The sequence below is a fragment of the Tasmannia lanceolata genome, unplaced genomic scaffold (genome assembly GCF_043159265.1).
Source record: "Tasmannia lanceolata isolate RefF3 unplaced genomic scaffold, GAP_Taslan_0.1 ptg000018l, whole genome shotgun sequence".
NCBI lineage: Eukaryota > Viridiplantae > Streptophyta > Magnoliopsida > Canellales > Winteraceae > Tasmannia > Tasmannia lanceolata.
In genome coordinates, this window is record NW_027518695.1 from 26879513 (window position 1) to 26902667 (window position 23155).

A 23155-nucleotide genomic window follows, 5' to 3' on the forward strand; every position below is an offset into this window, starting at 1 on the left:
CCACCTCCTCACCCATTTCCCCTAGTATCCAAACCCACCTCCACCACTTCAATCCCCATCTACACCACCACTACCATTACCCCTACCTTCAAACCCTCTTCCATTATACCCCCCTTTCAAATCCATACCAACAGATCCCATTCCCTTCATTTCTCATACCCAAGAACCCAAAACCCACTTCAATCTCTCTATTGCCCAAACCAACAAATCCTCTGCCACCCGTTTCTATAACTTTTCCATCACCGGAGCTCCGGCCACCTACTCTCACCTCTGCAATTTCAGCCACCGTCATCCTCTCCATCACCAACACCATTAAAATCTAACCCCATCCCCATCAAATCCACTCCAATAACCATCTCAAATCACCCCATTAGGACCCATTTCAAACCTCATTACAAACCCTCTTCTCATTTTCGACCCATTTTCCGGACATCTTCTCCGGTGGCCATCACCGGAATCCGGCCACACCTTGAGCTACCATACCACCATTCCTTCCATTTTCATCCCCTTTTCCACTTATTTCAGCCATTATTAACCCAAAAACCCATTTCATCTCCCATATCAAACCCTTTAACCCTCCTCTTCAACCCCATTTTCTAATCATTAGAACCTTAGATCCAGGCCATTTCTGTCAGATTTATAGCTATCCTGTGAAAATCCGAACCTACTATCTCATCCTCCAGCTTTTTTTTTAAAGTTGAGATCTGAAGAAGGAGGTGATTCAATTGGTGTTTCAATGAGCTATGGTTCTATAAGGTAAAAAAAAAAAAAAAAAAAAAAAAACGGTCATCATCTATCAGTTATTGGGGTAAAATCAAATGATCTAACTCAGGTAATTGTCTCACCATTTTCCTTTTATTGATCTAATACTCTTTATTATTCTTTGGTTTCCTGCATATTTATGATTTCAATTTCATGTTGTTTGGTCTGTTTTTTTTTAGAAGCAAATGACGGACATGTGCTTTACTTGTGCTTATACTTTTTAAGTGTAAAATGTTTGTGTGGTATTGAATTTTCATTTGATGTACTAGTTGCACTGACTGTGGTTTAAAGCACCATTGTTTGCGGTCATAATGCATTGGTTCATAACAGCCGGTTCATGATAAGGAAGGCAATTTGATGTCTACACTATCTTGGGTTAGTTCTGCCCTAGATTTGACATATGTATTATGCTGAATTGTTTTGTATCTTTGTACGAGATATCAATACAATGATGGGTTCTTCACTTTTGAACCGGATTTGATATTTGCACTAGTACGTGGGTATAATTGCTAGAATCATTTGATGTCATGTTCTTTTTCATGTTTCCAGGGCCTTTATGGGTGTCACTAGCTTGATATTCCCATAAGCTTGTTATGGCTTCCTTGTTGAATTAACCATTTGTCCTCACCTGTTGATAGGGAAGCGATACATGCCAAATGGGTAGTCGTGATTAGATGATTTGAGGTTATTTTTGAAGTAGTTCATTTATACTTTATTTCAAGTAAGGCAGAGGAAGAGTGCTGCTGTTATGGCTGATTTTTCCTCTGAAAATTTGATTGTCATATCTTTTGTTTGTGGTTATTATGAAAGTAAATAAGGAGCCTGTAAAGCTGCCTTGAATTATTCACTCTTTCATAAGTTTGCGTTTTCCTTTTGGAATCTTTTAGGTATAATTATTGGTATAGCTTCTTGTGATCGAACTAGTATTTGGCTTAAAGTTTACTCATTGTGTTTTGATCATGATACAGTTTCAACATGTGTTTGTATTTGTCTGCCCAAAGCCTTTAAGAATGTTCATTGGAAGTTCCCATCCTTGCTAGCATGACCCTGTTAGAGTTTCATACGGAGTCTCTCTTCATGCTCTCCAATAGGAGCATTGTGAGGCCGTATTGAATTTTCATTATGCTGTATGCATTGAGATTATTTAGAATTTGGAAGCCAAATAAGCCTATTGGCTGCTGTCCATGAAAGGGCGTGCTAGATATTTGGCCATTTGTTTGATCATGTTCTAGTGATATCTTCACCATGTTGCATGGCACTCCTGAACTTAAAGCATCATCTTATTAGCGTACCATGACGCAGAGTATATTGATGTTAATTCCAAAGCATGGTAGTGCTATTATTACTTCCCCAATTAAGTCCGGTCAGGTTTTTGATTGTTGTATAACCTCAACAAGGTAGAATAGCATGATGGTGAAGTTCAGGTAACCATTCAAAAAAAAAAAATGGTGAAGTTCAGGTTGTATCTTTAGCCCATGATGTGTTCATTCTAGCAGAGTGACTGGTCCCATTTCTGCCATCACTTGGGGGTTAAGTGAATAGAATAAGCAGCAGTATGGCAAATTCCCGCTATAAGTGATAGTTTGTTTATAAAAATCCCTTGTAATGACATGGTTTTGAAGGTAAGATATGGTAAGTGGTATCTAGACATGGTTGTGAATAAAGTTAAATCCATGAGTTTTCTTTGTGATTACTTCAGTAATGACATGGTTCTAATAGTCATATCACTTATTATACCCCCTTCATGTCTATTCATAGGATAATCAGTTTTTGTATGCCGCTGTAGTAAAAAAAAAGTAATGAGAATGTTAGCCTCATCATGAGGCATTTGAGTTCATTCATTTCAAGTGGAAGGTGTCAAATTGAGAATATGATCTTACATACATGTCCAAGAATGTGTATTTTAACATCATTTTGTGAAGATAAATGTGTGGATAAGTCATAAAATTTGAAGGGTGAAACTAAATGTTCTAAATGCTAAATTTATTTTAACTATGGATATAGTGGCAGTAGCTTTAGATTCTCATTAAATTCATTAAAAAAAAGAAAGAAAGAAAGAGAAGCATCTATTTTACTTGTTTTAAGTCGTCGGATCCCTTTTATTGCAAGGGCGATGAAGGCGATAGCCCAAGCCCATCTTTAGGGGACTCGTTCAATCTAAGTAGCGCTCCCCTCTTTTGTTTAGTAGGCCTACCCAACCTTTCAGATATGCCCCCTGTTATGCATCAAAATTTATAAAAATCAGAAATATCATTTGATGCATTTGTATAATCTGTTAAATTTTTTAATATTCTTCTCTTGTACTAAGCTTTGAGTTAGGGTTTGAAGACGATAATAAATGGTGTTCAGGTGAGATTATCTCAAAGCTTATCATACTCATTAATTTTTATTTTAAATAAATTGTTTAATTGAAGAAGGAAATCAGACGATTTGCACTATTCGATGTCCTTGACACGAATATCGTCTGATTTCAAGGGGTTTGTAGAAATATTATATGTGTAGGAAATCAGATGATTACTTTGGCATCATCTGATTTCATTGGAGTCCCCGTATTGGGGTTTGTGGTTGGTTTTGAAGTGTTTGATATTGTTTTTACTTAATTAGGCTACCTAGCGGCTGGTCTGGTCTAATTAATGTTGTTTATCATGCTATTTGAATTTGAATTTGAATTTGAGATTGCCTAGTAATTCTTTTCTACTCTCTTGGTGGACTAGCGCAGTCTTCTAGACTTCTTTAGATAATAGAACCTATACTAGGAGACATACTCTGTCTCGTTAGGCAATCCTCCTTTGGAGGCAAGCCTCATTTGTAGAATCCTCTCTGAGATTGCACCTCAATTTGTTCCTCTGTTAATTAGAGACCAATTTGGTCAATTAGTTGTCTTAGCCTTGCTTACCCCTTGCAAGGGCAATGATAAGGTTACTTGGAGCCCATCTTTGTGTGTGTTTGGGAGACCCGCCCGGTCTCATTCTCTCGTTAGTCCTCTTTGTGCGCCGTTTGGTTTTGGGAGAACACCCTACTCGGCTTGGCTTCATACCCCTACCCTTATGGGTATTGGGTTGCACATTTGTTGCACCCTAGGGCTAGGTAGCTGTCCGGCCCGGCTGGGTGTTTTACCTTTGCCAAATATGCACAAGGTCTCTTATTCCTTTTGCTTGTAAGCTTCTCCTTATTCGATAGTCCATTCGCATAGGAGTCAGCCTTGATTAGAGAGTCTTTGACTCATTCGCCTTTTAGGTGATGTTTTAGGAGAGTCTTTGACTCATTCGCCTTTTAGGTGATGTTTTAGGAGAGTCTTTGACTCATTTGCCTTTTCGGTGGTGTTGTAAGAGAGTCTTTGACTCATTTGTTCGTGTGATGTTGTTATCAGTGGAGTCTTTGACTTGTGTTGTTGTCAGTGGAGTCTTTGACTCATGTTTCCATCTCTTTTGAAGAGTCTTTGACTCTTGTATCTCTCATTTGTTCTTTTTGAAGAGTCTTTGACTCTTGTATCCCTCAGTTGCTCTCTTTGAAGAGTCTTTGGCTCTTGTATCCCTCAGTTGCTCTTTTTTGGAGAGTCTTTAACTTTTTTATCCTTCAGTTGCTTTTATTAGAGAGTCTTTGACTCATTTATTCATCAGTTACTGCTATTAGAGAGTCTTGGACTCATTTGCTCTTATAATGGTATTATTAGAGCCTAGTTTCTCCTTTTAACTCTAGGGTTCATCCCTAGGATGTTGTTTTGTATATTCCCTCCGGTCTTTGACCAAAAGGGTGAAAACATCAGAAATTTTAAAATCCACAAACATTGAAATCATTAAAAATCTCAAAAACATTAGAAACTTAAAACATAAAAAATAGTTGATTTGCTGTAAGTGTTTGATAGGTAGAGAGTTCGTTTCGAACTACGTTGGCTTGATCCTCTTCCACGAGGTACGTAGTGCAGCTTGGGATCTTCATCCCAAGCCCAGCCAAACCTTTGTAAATAAATCATTTAATCCTTTTAAAAATACCAAAAATCTTCCAAAACATTGTTTTTCGAAAAAATTCTTCCTCTAGAGTTAGGACTTTGTCTTAGATAGAGGGTTTTAGAGTTATGGTCTTGTCTTTGATTTGTTGTCTGTTTGTTGTGTGCTTGTTTGTGTTTGTTTTAGAGTTAGGGGTTTGTCCTAGAGTTATAGGAGCGCCTCTGTCCGGTCAGTTGGCGATTCACATCGCCGACTGATGACTAGGCCTAAGATGCGTTAGTGATCCCATTGTTTTCCTTAGGACACACAGCCTAGTTACACATACGTTGTAGGAAACACCTGCATTAGCTTAGGGCTAATCTGCATTTAGTTAGGGCATATAGGGTGTCCTAAAATCTACAATTCACTGGAATTTAAATAATCGTACAAGAAGCTTTAAGAACTAGTCCGGTCTTATAGATCTAGTCTAGGATAGAGGTCTATGTGTCTTAGGCATCATAGCTTAGAATAGGTGCGAAGAACTACGTTGCCTTGATTCTCGTGGAGGCGGGGATACGTAGGCTTCTTTGGATGAATACCAGACCATCCGAGGACTCGGGCTAATAATTTAGAGTCTTAGGATTTGTTGTTATTGTATTTCTTTTGATGTGTTTTCTTACTTTCTTGTACTGATCTTATACATTTAGCTATAGCTTGCATGTGTTTGCATCAGAACTTAGACACCCTTTAGGCATGTCACTCATAACCTAGCTATGCTTAGGTGACACATCTTTCATTTTATTTTATGTGTGTTTATATTCTTTATCCTCAGGAAATGCATGCTTAGGTAGACGACTCCTGAGGATTATTCCCATTTCACATGATTTTTACCCAAACTTCGTTGGAGTTAATGAAAATGGCATAAGAGACCAAGTGTTCGCACTCGGGCGAATTGGGGGCGCTCTTCGGACCTTCTCCATTCGTCATCAGGCACGGACCTTTTGTATCTCTGGTTATCCATTGCAAACAGAGCATTTGTTTTGGTTCCATGGCGCGTCCATGGATGGCGACTCTGAGTTATTTTTAGGTACATCTCGGTTTCGAGCCGTGGCTCCTGATCAGGATGTATCTCATTCGTTTTGTATCGCCACTCATGCTATGCTATGAGAGTGGCACCTATTTCGAGAGTTCCTTGGTAGAGCTCTCCTTCACATGTGGAGATCTTTGAGGATTGCTGTGGGGACCTCGCGTCCCTCGCCGCACTCGTCCTCTCGGATCGGGGTCCACACCTGGTCGGCTTGAGATGACCTGAATTTTGTCCGAGTGATGTTGGCTTTTGCGTCCGGGCTAGTTCCGGACCAGGAGTGCATTCCCGGTCTTTACGGAGACGAGCCGTGGCTAACCAAGCAGCAAGTACCCTAGTTTTAGTGAACTGGGTTTCCAAGTTGCGAGTACCCTAGTTTTAGCGAACTGGGTTTCCGAGTGATGTTGGCTTTTGCGTCCGGGCTGGTTCCGGACCAGGACTGCGCTCCCGGTCTTTGTGGAGACGAGTCGTGGCGAACCAAGCAGCGAGTACCCAAGTTTTAGTGAATTGGGTTTCTGAGCAGCGAGTACCCTAGTTTTAGCGAACTGGGTTTCCAAGCAATGAATCTCCCGGTCTTTGTGGAGACGAGCCGTGGCGAACCAAGCAGCGAGTACCCAAGTTTTAATGAACTGGGTTTCTGAGCAGCGAGTACCCTAGTTTTAGCAAACTGGGCTTCCAAGCAATGAGTACCCGAGTTTTAGCGAACTGGGTTTCCAAGCGGCGTTGGTTTTTGCGTCCGGGCTGGTTCCAGACTAGGAGTGCGCTCCCGGTCTTTGTGGAGACGAGCCGTGGCGAACCAAGCAGCGAGTACCCGAGTTTTAGTGAACTGGGTTTCTAAGCAATGAGTACCCGAGTTTTAGCGAACTGGGTTTCCAAGCGGCGTTGGTTTTTGCGTCCGGGCTGGTTCCGGACCAGGAGTGCGCCCCGGTCTTTGTGGAGACGAGCCGTGGCAAACGAAGCAGCGAGTACCCAAGTTTTAGTGAACTGGGTTTCCAAGTAACCTTGCGAGGAGATTTGCAAAAGAGTTTCTATCATTCACATTCAGGCGTGAGACTTTTCTTGTACAGGTCGTGGAGCTTCTGGAGGTTGGGGAGGCGCCTGGATCAGCTGATGGTACTGACCGACAAGGGCCGTCATCTGTTGAAAGAGAGCTTGCACTTGATCCGGAGTTGGTGTAGGATTGAGATGGTCCGAACGAGCCGGGCTCTGTTCGGCTGTGGCAGAGGTAGACACCACCTGTGAGGTGATTCGCTCACTCCGGGTCCTGCGAGGTAGCACTGCGCGGGCACTCCTTGCAGTTGGTACTCGAGCAGTCTTCCGTCCTGCCATTTTGTAAGGGGATCTGAACAGCTTTGAGTTCGTTGTCCCACGGATGGCGCCAATCTGTTAGACCTAAAATCGGTAACAGGTACGGCAGTGACGTCAGAGCTGAGCTGGAGGGCCCGAGGAACTGAAGTGAGGGAGCTAAGGAGTTGAGTCCTGTGCAAGGAGCAAACGAGGTCAGAAGACCAACCCGGAGTGTTACTCCGGACAGGCCCTTCAACACTCAAGTCAGTATGTGCAAGAGTGTAGAGCTGATTTTAAGAGTGGGAGAGGAGAGGGTCTTTAATTACCCATTGGTTTGAACATTGAATCCCCTTTTATAGGGGAAAATTGGTGATGTGGGATTACCCACCCCTGGACAGGTGGCGGCCTGCTATAGGTTCGAGTTCACCTACTCCAGGACAGGTGTCGGCCTGCTATAGGTTTGAACCATGGCAGATTTAGTTTCACCATTTATAAACGAGACATCTAAATAAAGATCTGGAGACACTCAAAATCCACAAAAGTTTGTACCCATTATTCTCGGTGGAGGTCCTCATGAAAAAATTGGACCATTAGGCCATATTTGGCAGCCATGAATTTTTTCATGATAATTCAGTGTATCCAAGTGATGACAGAGGGGTAGCGTGGGTGGGAGGAGAGATTTGAGGGGGCACAATTGCGATGATGGTGAGAAGTGGCTAAAAATAGGAAAAAGTCAATCCTAGCTGTTTTGAGTTGATTATTTTATTTCCTGATTTTTTGTCACTTCTCACCACTTGAGACACTAGTTTATTGATTTTTAGCCACTTCTCACCATTTGAGGCAGTAGTTTCCTAATTTTTAGCTACTTCGCCCATTGGAGACACATTAATCATAAAAAAAATCTGGCAGCCAAACGTGTCCTTACTGTTCAGGAAAAAGAATGTTTGTTCGTGTTTTCCCTGAACTTCTACTTAAGGCTCTATTTGGATGCCAATTGCAAGGGATCCTTAAGCAATCCCTAAGCAAAAAAAAGAATGCACTTTTTGGATTACTCGGTGTGTTAGTTTGACAAAGTAATACCCAAATCCTTATAGATTATTAGAAAACAAAAAGGCGTAATAATTGCATGTCTGGTGATGTGGCATCATTTTTTTTCCATATGAAATATCTCAAAATAGACAAGATTTCATAGGTAATCCTCCTCTCCTCTCTCTCTAACTTTCTTTCTCTCCCTATCCCTCTCCAAGTTAACTTGCATCCAAACAGAATAAAGCTCATGGTTTTCCCAAGGTTTATATGACATCAAAAATCCTACCCCCTTCCATAGGCTTTACGTCCCTAAAGAATACTTAAGAATCCAAACAGAACCACAACCCAAGATAGTTTTGGAGTTTTGCTTTGCATTTGGGTGTTACATCAGCGTAATCTCTTGTTTGGTTGCCAATGTAGCATTGAAATTCGTGGAGCCTATCACACAAGTTTCATAGGCAATTATTACATATGTTGTGACATGACATTCATGTCCCCTCCTTCTGCCTTCTATGCTAAATTTCTCAAAAAATGTGGATTTGGCTTGGAGAATAATGCTTTTTCGCTTTCTCCTCAATCTCTCTCTTCTCTTTCTATATATTGATAACGACACCCCCTCCCACTACTCTACAAGGTTGGGAAGGAAACACCACTTATAACTATTGTACGAGGTAAATTCTAGGTAAATTAGTCTCCTCCCTATTGTCTACTTATACCACTAATCTACCAGGCAACAAGATGCGGCCAAATGGAGAATCCCATTTGTAAAAAAAAAAAAGAAAAAAAGAAAAGAAAAGGGATCTCGTTTTAGCTCTTTCCATCCTAAAATTTCACATTTCTTTTATTCAATCTTGCCATGTAGAAATTTGCTTCTTTGATCTCAGCAACATAAGAGTTGGTGACATCATCATGGAACATAATTATGCTTGGAAAGTATTAGGTATGAAATTATGATACATTTATTTCATTTCTTTCGTCGTTTTTAATTGCAAATTGATACCATGATTTTTGAAATCTTGTTCCATTTTCAAGCAAAAAATTTCATAATAAAACCCTCTTTTTCTCGCGCATTAACCAAATCCCTAAAATCTTGTTAAATAAAACCATGATATGAAATCTTGTTCCGGCGAATTTTCATAATAAAACCCATTTTTTCTCGCGCGTTAATGAAATCCCTTGCGAATTTTCATAATAAAACCCTCTTTTTCTCCTGCGTTCACTAAATCCCTAAAATCTTGTTTGAAAGTTAGAAATAAAAGAACGTGGCCCCTGTTTTTTATCGTTTTAGAATCACAGCCTAATTTTGACAAGAATTGATTGGGAGGACCAAAATTGCGGAGAAACCTTCCCTGCAACGTTGGGCAGCTTCATAAGAGACTAACTGCCTAAAGCGATCTCTTTAAGTCTCTAACCAAGCCAAAAATCAATTTAAAATGGACCAAATAATACGTCAATTTCACGTTAGTTATCCCGTTCAAGGAGTGTTTTCCAAAATCTTTTTATTGAATCGAGAAGCTAAGCTGAGTTTGGAGGCCCACTTAGGCACAGTGGGTCCCAACTCTAGCTTAATGTGAACCATTGCCCATATATGGTTTTTGACCGTTCATATTCAAACAGAACAAAAGATAACATCTGTTTGGATTAGATCCAAATTACAGCCTTTCAGGTGGACGGTTCAGATCAATCAAATGTGGGACCCACTATGGCCTACTAGAGTCCCATCTATATTGTCTGTCATCTCTCCCTCTCCGAAACAACGATCCTGCTTTATAAGGGTTTATTTTTGGGTGGTTCTCTAGATAAGGAGGCAGAAGAAGGGGAGGGAGAAAAGATGGAGAAGGAACAGAAACGGCAAAAATTCCATGAGGCCCTTATGAAGATCTTTAGTCCCCCTCAAACACCCCAACTAAATCAAGTAAATACCCCTATCTCTCTCTCTCTCTGGCTTTTATCCTTTCATTATATATTTTTTTTAAAGTATTTTTGTTGAATTCCATGAGACCCTTATGATGATCTTTAATTTTTCTCATTTGGGTTGTGCTATAAGCTTTGATATCGAAAACCCAAATGGGTCATATCAAATTATTGAAACTTAAATCTGAAATTAGATAAAAATGTAACTCCATGTTCTGAGAATTGATTTTGAGTTTAGAACTGATCACTGTATTTAAAATTAAACACAGTTTTGAATTCAACAATCAGTTTTGGACTCAAAACCAATTCTCATAGTCGAAAACAAAGAGGGCTTATGAAATTGGATGAGGAAATTGATTATTGCACTACTAATATCGATGAATACACTTTGAATTTGAATAATGTATTGAAGGATGGATGCGATGTACAAAATTTTGAATGTAGTTTAAGAAATGTGGGAAATTAAGCATGATCCGATTAAATGTAAAAATGAAATTTCATCAGTGCAATAAGCTGAATCAATCATTTCATGTTTGAGATATTATAAAAAAGTGTTAATTTCATGGATACGTAGTGAATGCTGTGTAGGCTTTAAATGAACCAGTCAATGTAGATGATATAAAGCAACTATAGAGGTTGGAATGACTGAACTTCGAAGAACTATTCAATGTAAAATTTGTTTTATTAGTTAACATATGAAATGGATTAGTATCTTAATAATCAATACACTTTTCCGCATCAATGTGGGAAAATAATTGGCGCCTTAGTTTGAGAAGACCATGACAAAATGAAGATGTTGATGAGTGGAGTGCTTGGATAAATGGGCTTTTCTTTAAGAATAATAATATTTGATTTTATATCTTTTTTTTTCATAGCCAAAAGCGAAGAGAAAATTGTTGATTTTCAAGCTTGTCGTTTTCTTTTGTGGGATTGGAGGTCGACGTGGAAATGGTAATATTTCAAAACTTTTTCAATAGTTATCTCATGAGCAGGATATGACATGATGTAGGATTCTGAAATTAAGTGAGAGCCATTGAAAAAAAGACATTGGGAGTTATATAGTGAGTTTTGGGAAATTTTTCTTATTTGGGATAAAGTGTTTTGAATTAAACCCATGGGTGGGTATGGTAAGTATAGGTAGCAGAATTTACAATAATAGGTTGTTACAGAGGGTTCACATTTGATTCAGCAAAGAAAGCAAATTTTATATGTTTCACCCTTTGAGAAATACATAACGCTCTTGTGAAAAAATTCCCCTAGTCAATCATTTACTTGCCTGAGCTGACTTGCTTTTGGACCTACCAAGTTAATAACAAACTCCTTTTGTCTTGGTTTTAGCTTTGTCCTGTTATTGTCCGATTATTATCTCTTAGACACTGGGTGACGCATTTTCATGGTGGAAAAACCCTGCAATTGTGGTGAAAGTCTGGTTGGGTTAACTTCACCTTTTGCTGGAAAAATGAATTGGATTTGTCCCAAGTCATAGGTAGAATATTGACCAGATTAATCCGAGAACGTGAAAACGTATACACTGTCCTGCAATGGGGTGTTGTACTACTACAATTGTTGTGAGAATGTCAATAAGATGGATCAGTAGCTATCACATTCATATCAAAGGTGCAACAATAGTTAGAATTTTAGAAAAGATTGTGCATGTAATCTTGAATAACTTTCTGTTGTCTTAGACATCCAAGAGAGTTGAAATAAAGTCTCTTGAGATAACAACAATATTTCCTCTAGAACTGAAACCATAGTAAAAATGGGGTTTGTCTTGTAGATATCTCTGAGTAATACTCATAGTGGAGAGTCAGTAATGAATTGAGGGTTGGCATGTAATCTCCTGTCATCTATTTTGATGAGCGGTTTTGGTTACCAGTTATGTTTTTGAAGCCTTTATTATCCATGTAATGTGTTGGATCTTCTTTTGATGCTACTTGTTTGTGCAAGATGTACTAATTATACATCTCATGTTCGAAGAATGACATGTACTTCGCTTTCCAAGTATCATGAGTTTGTGCAACACTCATCTGAGGTACAGATCAGTGTTTTAGTATCTTTTGGTGTTCCTAGGTTAACAGATATGGTTGATGGGAGGGGTTGGGCCTGTAGCTCAATGGTTGAGGCTGTGTTTCTCAACCTTGAGGTCACAAATTCGACCCCAACTTACCTACCAAAAAAAAGATATGGTTGATGGGGATGCAATTATTCTTGGCTACAATGTAGCAAGCATTAGTTGTCTAACTACATTATTGACATATGGCAAGGGAAGAGGAGAGACGCCGGGTTCTCTCCTTTAATGAGTGTTGGATACAGGGCACTCTTACCACATTACAATACATAATTACAATGTTACATAAAAACAACAAAATAAAAATACACGAGATAAAATAAAGTTAAAAAAGACCATTTTGAATCCATGGTTCTTCTCTTGCATGCCTTCTTGTTGTGGATGGTCCTCCATCTGAAAAATAACGAAATCCTAGATGTTATGTTTGTTTTTGTTCGTTATACCATTTTGCAAAACATTATGAAACATTTCATCGCTAATCATAACTATGCTTCATGGTGAATTTGACTGATAGTGTAACTATCCAATAAAATGAGAATGTTTCTCATTTCCTTCATATACATATTTATGTCATATATTTAAAAAAATGTTGACTCTTATCTCTATTCCTGCATCTATGTCCTTAACTAATGTAGCCGATGATGGAAGACAATACACACAACATTAAATAACCTAGAATAAGTATGATTAAGCGGGAAAATACCTAGAAGGGAGTTTTTTTTTTTTTTTTTTAAAAAAGAAAATCTAGAAGGGCAACTCTTCGTGCTACATATAGCAGGCTGTAGCAGAAAGAACTAACATAGGAACTACGAACTCAAACTTTACTTCCTAGCACAAAAAACTGGTTATGGAAATCAAACTACAACTCAGACCCTATTCGGACCCAAAATTAACCGTACTAATGCAAAAACTGGTTATGGAAATCAAACTACAACTCAGACCCTCTACAACTGGAATTGAATCATACTTCAATTCGAAATTAAGTCCTAATCTAATCCAAAATAAACCTTAATATCACTTTCCTAAAAACATAAGGACTTCTAAAATTGAAATTAGAAATTAAAACAGTTAACACTCTAAATCTCATTAACCTTACTTGTTTCAGGTATAACACTTCTGTACCTTTCCACTCTTCCTGCTACTAATGTCAGAATCTAGAAAGAAAGCTTTACCATACTTGCTCCACCATCCGATCAGAAAGATTGAGGGATTCCTTAATACCAATAAGTCCAAGCATGAAATAACAAATGTTTTGACCTTACACCCGATTACACCATCAAAATAAGAAAGTCGAATCATGAAATAACAAGTATTTTACACCTAAATACCCCATCAAAATCGCACACTATTATTATACTCACACTGCAAGTCAATCAAGGCTAACCCTTAGGCCAGATACAGCCTCAAAGCATCTAAGTATAATTCTTAGATTGTGTGTCTGCTCCATAGAGTGACTGCAAGAGATGATAGTGTCATTTGCGAACTGTAGATTTGAATGGATTGGATTGTCACTTTGAAGCTTTCAATTAAACTACTACTTCTAGTATTCTCCAATATATATATATATATATATATATATATATATATATATATATATATAGAGAGAGAGAGAGAGAGAGAGAGAGAGAGAGAGAGAGAGAGAGAAGTGAAGCTACCCGGTCGTATAGCCAAGTTAGCTACACCACAACGCTTAAGTAGTGTGGGCCGTCCGATGAAACCCATCTCAGCCTTTCATTTAAAAAAAAAGAAAAGCGTTAGAAAAAACCCAAACCCTTTTTTCTCCACCGACAGAAAGAGCAAGGGGTTTGGGTTTTTTCTTCTCCATCTCTCTCGCATCTCGGTCTCAAACGAACCAGGAAGAAGGGCTTTGGGCATCTCCATCTCTCTCGCATCTCCATCTCACACGAACCAGGAAGAAGGGGCTTGGGAGACTCCATCTCTGTCGCATCTTCATCGCATCCCCACTCGAGACCCTATCGTTTCTCCATCCCAAACCAGCGAAAGAGGAAAACGAAGTAAACCTCCAACGAAAGAGGAGAAATCCTCCAAAGAAGAAGGTACGGTCCTCACTTTTCTACCTTTTTTAAGCTTTCTCCTTGTTCTCTCAAACAAACAAAACCCCCTCTCATGAGCAGATTTGGGGTTTTTTTCTTCTTCTTAGGGTTTTGTTTCAATAAATGTATTATTCTACATCTCTAAAGCATTTTTCCCTAAATTTTTTTTGCTTCTTCTGTGTAGCAAAGCATTTTTTTTTTTTTTTGTGGTTTTGTATCTTAAACCTTAGAAGGCTTCAGATCTAGTAGAAAATGGGAAGTAAATGGAGGAAAGCAAAAATTGCTCTAGGGCTAAATCTCTGTGTTTATGTTCCTGGAATAATTGATGATGCTTTGCCGGAATCTGATGCCGCCGGGAGGTTTTCCGACGACACTACGGTTTTTCCGGTGACCGAAAACTCAGATTCCAATCCATCAATGCCGACTACGCCAATTCCGTCATCGTCGGGCCTCCGGTTATCGAAAGCTGGTAGCAGATCATCCTCAAAGGTACGCCATTTTAGGGTTAGGTCATTTCATAAAAAAATAAGAACATAGGGTTAGGTCGGGGTTTGATTTCCTAGTTATTTTTTTCGCTGTATTTGTGTTTTTAACGTGATTTTTCCAATCATTTCATTTTCGGGTTTCTCTATTTAACTCGAATGTTTGTTATTTTTGTATCATATACACGAGAAACTACTATGGGATTTTTTCTAAAGATTTTAGATTTTGGGAAATGAAAGAGATTTTCCCCAATTTTTTTTTGCTTCTTCTGTGTAGCAAAGCATTTTTTCCCAATTTTTGGTTAATTGGAACCTTCTATTTGATAGGCCGAGCTGCTCATGACAGGGATTGCATTATTGGCGTGGATTTTAGATTATAAGAGAACCAAAGCAAAGCCTATCAAGTGAACAATTCAGATCAGTCAAAGGTGGGATATACTGTTGTATTACAATAAGGTCAGGCCTTAGCAAAGCACTCCTCTCTAATCCTCTTATTTATGGGGATTTTCTTGATGAAAATGTAATGCACGTCCTAATGTAGTCTTATTCGAGAAGCTGAATACAAAAATTACTTTTGTCTATTGTTTTATTGGTAGCCAAGCCGTGATTAAACCCAAGACCTCAAAGTTGTGGCACATTGCATTGTTCAATTGAACCAAAGGCTCAGCTACATTGGCAAGCCAAGGTGCTTTGAGCAAGACACCTAATAGGTACAAGTTAATTAGTGCATTTGTGGGCCCAAGATTTAAACATTTCCTGGTATATTATCTGGCTAAAGAGCACTCTGAAAAGATATGGTAGATCTATTAACTTAATAAATAAGGTTAGAACTATATGGTAGATGACCCTAAATCTGGGAGTGATACCCTAAATCTGGGAGTTTCTTGGTTGCATTTCGAAACCCTAAACCTGTTATTGAAAAAAAAATTGTGTGTGAACCTGTTGTTGGTAAAAAAATTTGTGTGATACTCTAAAGCTGAGAGTTTCAATAATCTTTTTGTTTAGTTGGTGCCAAAAAGTTTCTTTAGTTATTAGTAGCATATGAACTTCCACACACCGTTTGGATGGGTTTTTTGGGTTAAAAGTATCTTTGACCACTGAGGTTGTTACGTGCCTGTCGGCCCACATGGCTTTCTCCCCAACGCCGAATGGCATATCCCAAAATTGGTGTTTTTTTGTGGAAATGGAATGGGAGCGGCATTTGAAATGACTCAAGATTCCCATTCAACTGCCTGAGGCATTGGAGAGGATGTTTCAGGGCAAAAAAAACAGTAAATGTGAAAAAGCAAAACAACCATGGCCACAACCACCATCGTCTCTCGCGAGAACTCCTCCCCCTTCCCCTCACCAGCAAAGTCGACGAGCAGAAAGAGGAAGGCCAGCCCGGTAAGTTTGGTTTTTCGGTTTTAAGAGGATGGCTGTTATTCTGTATATGTGGACTTTTTGGCACCAACTAAACAAAAAGATTATTGAAACCCTCAGCTTTAGAGTATCACACAAATTTTTTAACCAACAACAGGTTCACACACAATTTTTTTTTCAATAACAGGTTTAGGGTTTCGAAATGCAACCAAGAAACTCCCAGATTTAGGGTATCACTCCCAGATTTAGGGTATCATCTACCATATAGTTCTAACCTTATTTATTAAGTTAATAGATCTACCATATCTTTTGAGAGTGCTCTTTAGCCAGATAATATACCAGGAAATGTTTAAATCTTAGGCCCACAAATGCACTAATTAATTTGTACCTATTAGGTGTCTTGCTCAAAGCACCTTGGCTTGCCAATGTAGCTGAGCCTTTGGTTCAATTGAACAATGCAATGTGCCACAACTTTGAGGTCTTGGGTTTAATCACGGCTTGGCTACCAATAAAACAATAGACAAAAGTAATTTTTGTGTTCAGCTTCTTGAATAAGACTACATTAGGACGTGCATTACATTTTCATCAAGAAAATCCCCATAAATAAGAGGATTAGAGAGGAGTGCTTTGCTAAGGCCTGACCTTATTGTAATACAACAGTATATCCCACCTATCAAATAGAAGGTTCCAATTAACCAAAAATTGGGAAAAATGCTTTGCTACACAGAAGAAGAAAAACAAAATTGGGGAAAATCTCTATCATTTCCCAAAATCTAAAATCATTAGAAAAAATCCCACAGTAGTTTCTCGTGTATATGATACAAAAATAACAAACATCCGAGTTAAATAGAGAAACCCTAAAATGAAATGATTGGAAAAATCACGTTAAAAACACAAATACAACAAAAAAAAAAAAACTAGAAAATCAAACCCCGACCTAACCCTATGTTCTTATTTTTTTTATGAAATGACCTAACCCTAAAATGGCGTACCTTTGAGGATGATCTGCTACCAGCTTTCGATAACCGGAGGCCGGACGATGACGGAATCGGCGTAGTCGGCATTGATGGATTGGAATCTGAGTTTCCGGTCACTGGAAAAACCGTAGTGTTGTCGGAAAACCTCCCGGCGGCGTCAGATTCCGGCAAAGCATCATCAATTGTTCCAGGAGCATAAACATAGAGATTTAGCCCTAGAGCAATTTTTGCTTTCCTCCATTTACTTCCCATTTTCTACTAGATTTGAAGCCTTTTAAGGTTTAAGATACAAAACCACAAAAAAAAATAAAAATGCTTTGCTACACAAAAGAAGCAAAAAACAATTGAGGAAAAAATGCTTTAGAGATGTAGAATAATACATTTATTGAAACAAAACCCTAAGAAGAAGAAAAAACCCCAAATCTGCTCATGAGAGGGGGTTTTGTTTGTTTGGGAGAACAAGGAGAAAGCTTAAAAAAGGTAGAAAAGTGAGGACCATATCTTCTTCTTTGGAGGTTTTCTCCTCTTTCGTTGGAGGTTTTCTTCGTTTTCCTCTTTCGCTGGTTTGGGATGGAGAAACGATAGGGTCTCGAGTGGGGATGCGATGGAGATGCGACAGAGATGGAGTCTCCCAAACCCCTTCTTCTTGGTTCGTGTGAGATGGAGATGCGAGAGAGATGGAGATGCCCAAAGCCCTTCTTCCTGGTTCGTTTGAGACAGATATGCGAGAGAGATGGAGAAGAAAAAACCCAAACCCCTTGCTCTTTCTGTCAGTGGAGAAAAAAGGGTTTGGGTTTTTTCTAACGCTTTTCTTTTTTTAAAAATGAAAGGCTGAGATGGGTTTCATCGGACGGCCCACACTACTTAAGCGTTGTGGTGTAGCCAACTTGGCTACACTACCGGGTAGCTTCACTTTTCTCTCTCTCTCTCTCTCTCTCTCTCTCATTTCTTCCATATTCGTAGAACGAAGTGACTGTTTTCTACGTGCTCGATGTAAGTTGTTTTTGACTGATCTTCCAAGTTTGAATCAATGTTTGTAATTTTTGATTGGCTTAAATTTTATCGCAGAAGGAAGTTGAGGATGAACCACCAGTATTTGTGCGTGATGATTTCAATGAGGACTCTATTCCAGGTATGTTAATTGAAAATGTTTCTGTGAAACTACCAGTTACTCCAAAAGCTTAAGCTGTTGGAAAAGGCGTTATTTATTCTTTTATACTATAACAGTTTCCAATCGACGAAATCTACTTTAAGTTTTTACTTATTACATTTTGTAGCTAGTACCGCAAAACATTTTTCTTGAATAGCAGATGCTGATGATTTGGAGAAGGGAAATTCTTCGAGCGATACTAATGAATTTGCGCTGCCTCAAAAGTTGACAAGGGCTCAAAGAAAGAGAGTTAGAAGAAAGAAGCTGAAGGAAGCTGCTTCATGTCGGAGGAAAATCATTGGTCCTCTTTTACCTTCACCTTGTGAAAATCTTGATTGTGAACCTTCTTACCCCCAAAAGGAGCAACTGAGCAAAACTGTTAATAATATGTCCAGCTAGTTTGTTCATGTGTTGACATGACAGGTAAGAGTCGATATATCTTAGCATCATCTATTAGAAGTCTATATCATCTTTTATTTATTGCATTTAGATGAATGTGCAGGTTGATATTATTGTAGCATCATTTATTCGATATATCTATCATCCTTAATCTACTGCATTTAAATGGATGAAAATAGGATTATCTGCTATGTGATTTTTGTTTTTCAGAAGGGCCTCATGTGGTTACTACCCAAAAGAATTACAGCACAGTGGTTGCCAGGAGTCATAACTGGAGCAAACTTGATTTCCCTACATTTGTGATTTTCACTACAATGATGAAAAACCCTTTTTCAACAGAAGGAAAGTGTCAAAAAATTCTTCAAAATGAAGAGGCAGATATATTGATCAAAGTGAATTGTAGGATTGTATAGTGTTTTCATTACTTTTGAGTGATTATTGGAGTTTGAAACCAGCTGATATTGGTTAATGAGGATTTCATCATCAACATTGACAATCCATCCTGGAATAAGCTGACAAAGGACAAGCTCAATTAGTGAAATGAAAATATGAAGTAATACATGTTCCTTAAGAAGTGTTGGGAAGTCTTCTCGAGTTCATGAAATTATTGTCAAAATCAGTCCAGCTGACTGAATGAAATGGTTTCCGCAAATTCCGTTAAGAGGCAGGTAATATACCAGCTCCAACTTGAAAATGCCTGAATATTGATGGAGTTAGCTGGTTTCAGATGGTTTTGTAGAGAAGGGAGGAGGTGGTGGAAGCAGGTTACGCTGAGACAATTAAGGTGATCTCCTTATATGCTTATCAGTTATCCTTTTTGAAACGAATTGAAACATGTTGAAAGATTTGGTGCTCTAAAGATCCCGAACGAATGTGACTCAAAATAAAAAAAGGGCCCACTCTGCAATTTTGAATTCAAGTTGTGTCGCATGCATACCAATGTGATCCTTAGATTGAGAAATGCATGGGAGATATGAAATACACACAAGCAACTTGCTTCCGTCTTTATAGCAAAATTGGCCAAAGAGAGGATTCATCTAATTTTTGGAATTCAGTCAGCTGATCTCTCTGTTAGGCGCTCTAAGTAATGTATCATGTGGATGGAAGGTCCTACGCCATTTGCCTATTGAATTGAAAGGTATCCATGCTTGATAATTTCTTGAATTGGGTAGTTGTGAAACTGAGAGATAGCTGAGCTGAAAAGGGTCTTCATCCAAACTCTAAAGCTCCCCTATTTGAGAATATGATGCCTTTTGAAATATGTTAAAAATTTCCATGTATCCTCAGAGGAGACTCCCAGTGTCATTAGATAGACAGGGAAGAGACACCTTTAAAAATTTCTTACCAATTTTATGTGCGTTTGCTGAGTTACTAGACCAACCAGTTCTTTATGCTTCTATCATCTAGTGTGAATCAGGTCAAATTATAGTTGGTCTTGCAAAACGTTTATATGCTGTAAATCAGGTCAAATTATAGTTGGTCTTGCAAAACATTTATATGCTGTTGTCTGTGCTTAAACATTTTGGTTCTGTTTCTTTCGACTTAAAATGTGTGTAAAACAAATTTTATGCCGATTTTTAAGTGGGAAAATGGCCGTAACATTTGTTTTGCACCCATTTTATGTCGAATGAAACGGAGACCTTGGTAATTACCAAATTTTTAATGGTTTCTGTTTTTTACTGAAACTATAATATTTGTGATTTTGCAATTAATGATTTGCAGGGAATTACTTATACTATAGTTCTGGTTCATAAGTTTTACATTTCTTTTGAATGGTATAAGTTTTACATTTTTTTGTTACTTGTTTTGCCTTCTTGGAGCAAACGAATTCTGCGTGCATTTCTCGGTGGCAAATTAGTCAAGATCTAAGCCTCTTACAGATTTTCAATGATCTCTTTGTTCATTTAAACATTCTGTATCTGTGTGTATGCATTGATGCATATTGTAACTAACGGAGTTTCTAATCATTTGCATTTGACCCAATGCTTTCAGAATATAACATCAAATGTAAAACCGCACAAAAAATGGTTAGAGGATAGAAAAGCTGGAAATAAACAGAAATGGCCATGAATGTATTTATCGTAAACTTATCTTCAGAAAACTGATAAAAGACAAGCTAATGTTTAAGGATGAAATGTCTCAAAAACAGAAACTCAACCCCAAACATCATAGCATTTTGAACCAAAATGAAAACATAAACACATCCTCAAAAACCGATAAAAGAGAAGCTAATGTTTTTGGATGAAATGTCTCAAAAACAGAAACTTTACCCCAAACACCATAGCATTCAGAACCAAAATGAAAACCCTACTTTTTGCAGCCTAATTCCCATCACTGTCCAGTTGTTCTTGTCACAGTGTGCAGATATTGCATCATGGTCGCCCAAAAGAATGGTGAAATGCTCAAAGAAATCAAACTCCTCCACGGTTTCTTCATCTCCTCCATGAATCCAGCCTTGCAAGATTCACAATTGTAACAAAGCTTGTCTTCATCGTTACTCCAAACCTCGCAGTCTTGTTCCGTGGATTTCTTGGTACCAGGGACCCAATTTGTTGCATTCTTGTACAGAATCCCACAACAGCTCGGAGGCTTCCAACAACCCAACTGCCCAAACAATCAAGTAATTTTAAAAAGGAAGTGATATATCCACCCCTTTTGATCACCAGGAACACCCCCTGTCAGTGATTGTGGCAATCAGGGGCATTGAATTCTGCTGACGTAAGTACAACAGCCCCTCTTTAGCCATTGATACACTGACAGGAGGTGTTCCTGGTGATCAAAAGGGCGGATATATCATTTCACTTTTAAAAACCCAAAGATTTGACAGAACAGGATTATGGAACCATTGCATAAAGAAGGAAAAGAAGAAGGAACAGTGAAACAAAAGCCAAGAAGTTTTAAAAACTCAAAAAAGACTTTGAAAGAACAAGATTCTGGAACAAAGAACATAAGATAAAAGAGAAAGGAACAGTGAAGCAAGATTACCTCAATATGACTAAGCTTTTCCTTTCGAAAATCCTTATAATCCATGCCTCTGTGTCTTCTTGCAAGATTTTCACAGATCCCTTCCTTCCGAATGCATTGCTTCAAAGACTCCCAGTTCTTGTAGCTCACAATATTACTATTTAACTTGGAATAGTTGGAGAGTTTGTATGTGTCATCTTCAACCTTCGAAAACTCTATTGATCCGCGAGTGATCTCGAATGCGAAGGAATTGAAGAAGAATATGAGACAGAGCTCAATGAATATAAGGATGAGGTAAATTCTTCGAAAGAGAGGCGAATTCTTGGATGTGGTGAACAAGGAAGTTATTGAGAACAAAACCCAGAAGATGGAAATGGCAATCATCCCACCATTGAAGAAGTTTTGGCAGAATATGTTGGTAAATAATGGAGATGATGGCCCTAAAATGGGGAAATATGTGAAGAAGATGATCAAGAAAATGTTGAAGAAAGCCAAGAAAGAGGCCATTGTTCTTGGAAATCAAAGAGAATGAAATGAAATGAGAAATTGGTAGGGAAAATAATATGGAATCCTTTAGTTTTATCCTTTTTACTTTTTGTTTCTTTGGGGTCTTAGAGTGGCTAAACGGTCATAACTGATTCTTAGAATCCTTAATTCATATCCACCCCTCCCTCTTCTTCAGTCTTTCATTAATTCGTATGTAACAATAAATGGAAGAGTTTAAAATAAGTGAACCATCGTTACTTGTAGGGAAAAAAAAATTCTATGGGTAGGAAAAAACTATGAATGTAAATGACCAAAATACCCTCGGTTAAGGTTAAGTTTTCAAAAAAATCTGGTTGCATCAGACCGCAGAGGTTGCTGGGTTTTTACATTGAAAAATATACCTTAAAAATAAGGGTGTTTTGGTGATTTCGGTAGAATTTTGCCCGTCTTACATTTGTTCTCCCTTCATTTGTCTCTTAGTGCACATGCTCTAAATGGACATTTTAATGCGAAAAAGAGTTTAGTGCGGTAAAACACATTTACAGCTTTAAATTTGCTACTCTAAATTGGTAAATTAGGATTTTTGGGGTGCAAGTCCTTTTTATGTTAGTGCCCAACAAATAACGGTTTGAATCTGTTAAAGTATAAAAGATTAAATACTACCTTCTCCAACAGCTTAAGCTTTTGGAGAAGTTGGTAAGTTAACATACTATTAGAGCCAAAGGTCTCGAGTTCAAACCTCCCGGGATAGCAAAAATCCACATGCGATGGTCAGTCCAAAGTGGGACCACATGTGCCACGTGTTTACCAAGTGTGGGCCACACGTGCGGGAGAGTGTTAAAGTATAAAAGATAAAATAACGCCTTTCTCCAACAGCTTAAGCTTTTGGAGAAGTTGGTAAGTTAACAGAATCTTCAAACAAAGCTGGTCCATGTAAATTTTTAAAATTTAGGTGCACCTACGTATGGACACCATATTTAAATGAATATTTATCTGGTCCCACACCTTGTTTGAGGATGCAAACCGTTCATTTGTTGGGCCCCAATGTAAATAGGCTTTGCCCCAAAAATCATCCCCATATCTTAACCTCTAAATTGTTTAGCGCTCTAAATTAGCTTTTTAGAAAACCCATTGCATTGTCACAAATATAGTGTAATATGAATTGCATATTCACAAGTATAGTGCAATATGCAATGCTTGAAACAACTCAT

The 23155-nt window shown here is 38.3% G+C and overlaps 2 protein-coding genes across 2 annotated transcripts; one reads left to right on the forward strand and one right to left on the reverse strand.

Annotated features, from left to right (window-relative positions):
- The first annotated feature begins 9764 nt into the window (after positions 1-9764).
- On the forward strand, positions 9765-19992 carry LOC143851469 (uncharacterized). The gene is made up of 4 exons (XM_077360921.1): positions 9765-10003; positions 18014-18077; positions 18256-18518; positions 18705-19992. The coding sequence occupies exons 1-3, from the start codon at positions 9920-9922 to the stop codon at positions 18492-18494; spliced, it is 387 nt and encodes a 128-aa protein (XP_077217036.1). The 5' UTR covers positions 9765-9919; the 3' UTR covers positions 18495-18518; positions 18705-19992.
- An 833-nt stretch (positions 19993-20825) lies between these two features.
- On the reverse strand, positions 20826-21965 carry LOC143850236 (tetraspanin-7-like). The gene is made up of 2 exons (XM_077359503.1): positions 21480-21965; positions 20826-21098 (listed from the first exon to the last, which is right to left on the reverse strand). The coding sequence occupies exons 1-2, from the start codon at positions 21963-21965 to the stop codon at positions 20826-20828; spliced, it is 759 nt and encodes a 252-aa protein (XP_077215618.1).
- Between the last annotated feature and the right edge of the window lie 1190 nt (positions 21966-23155).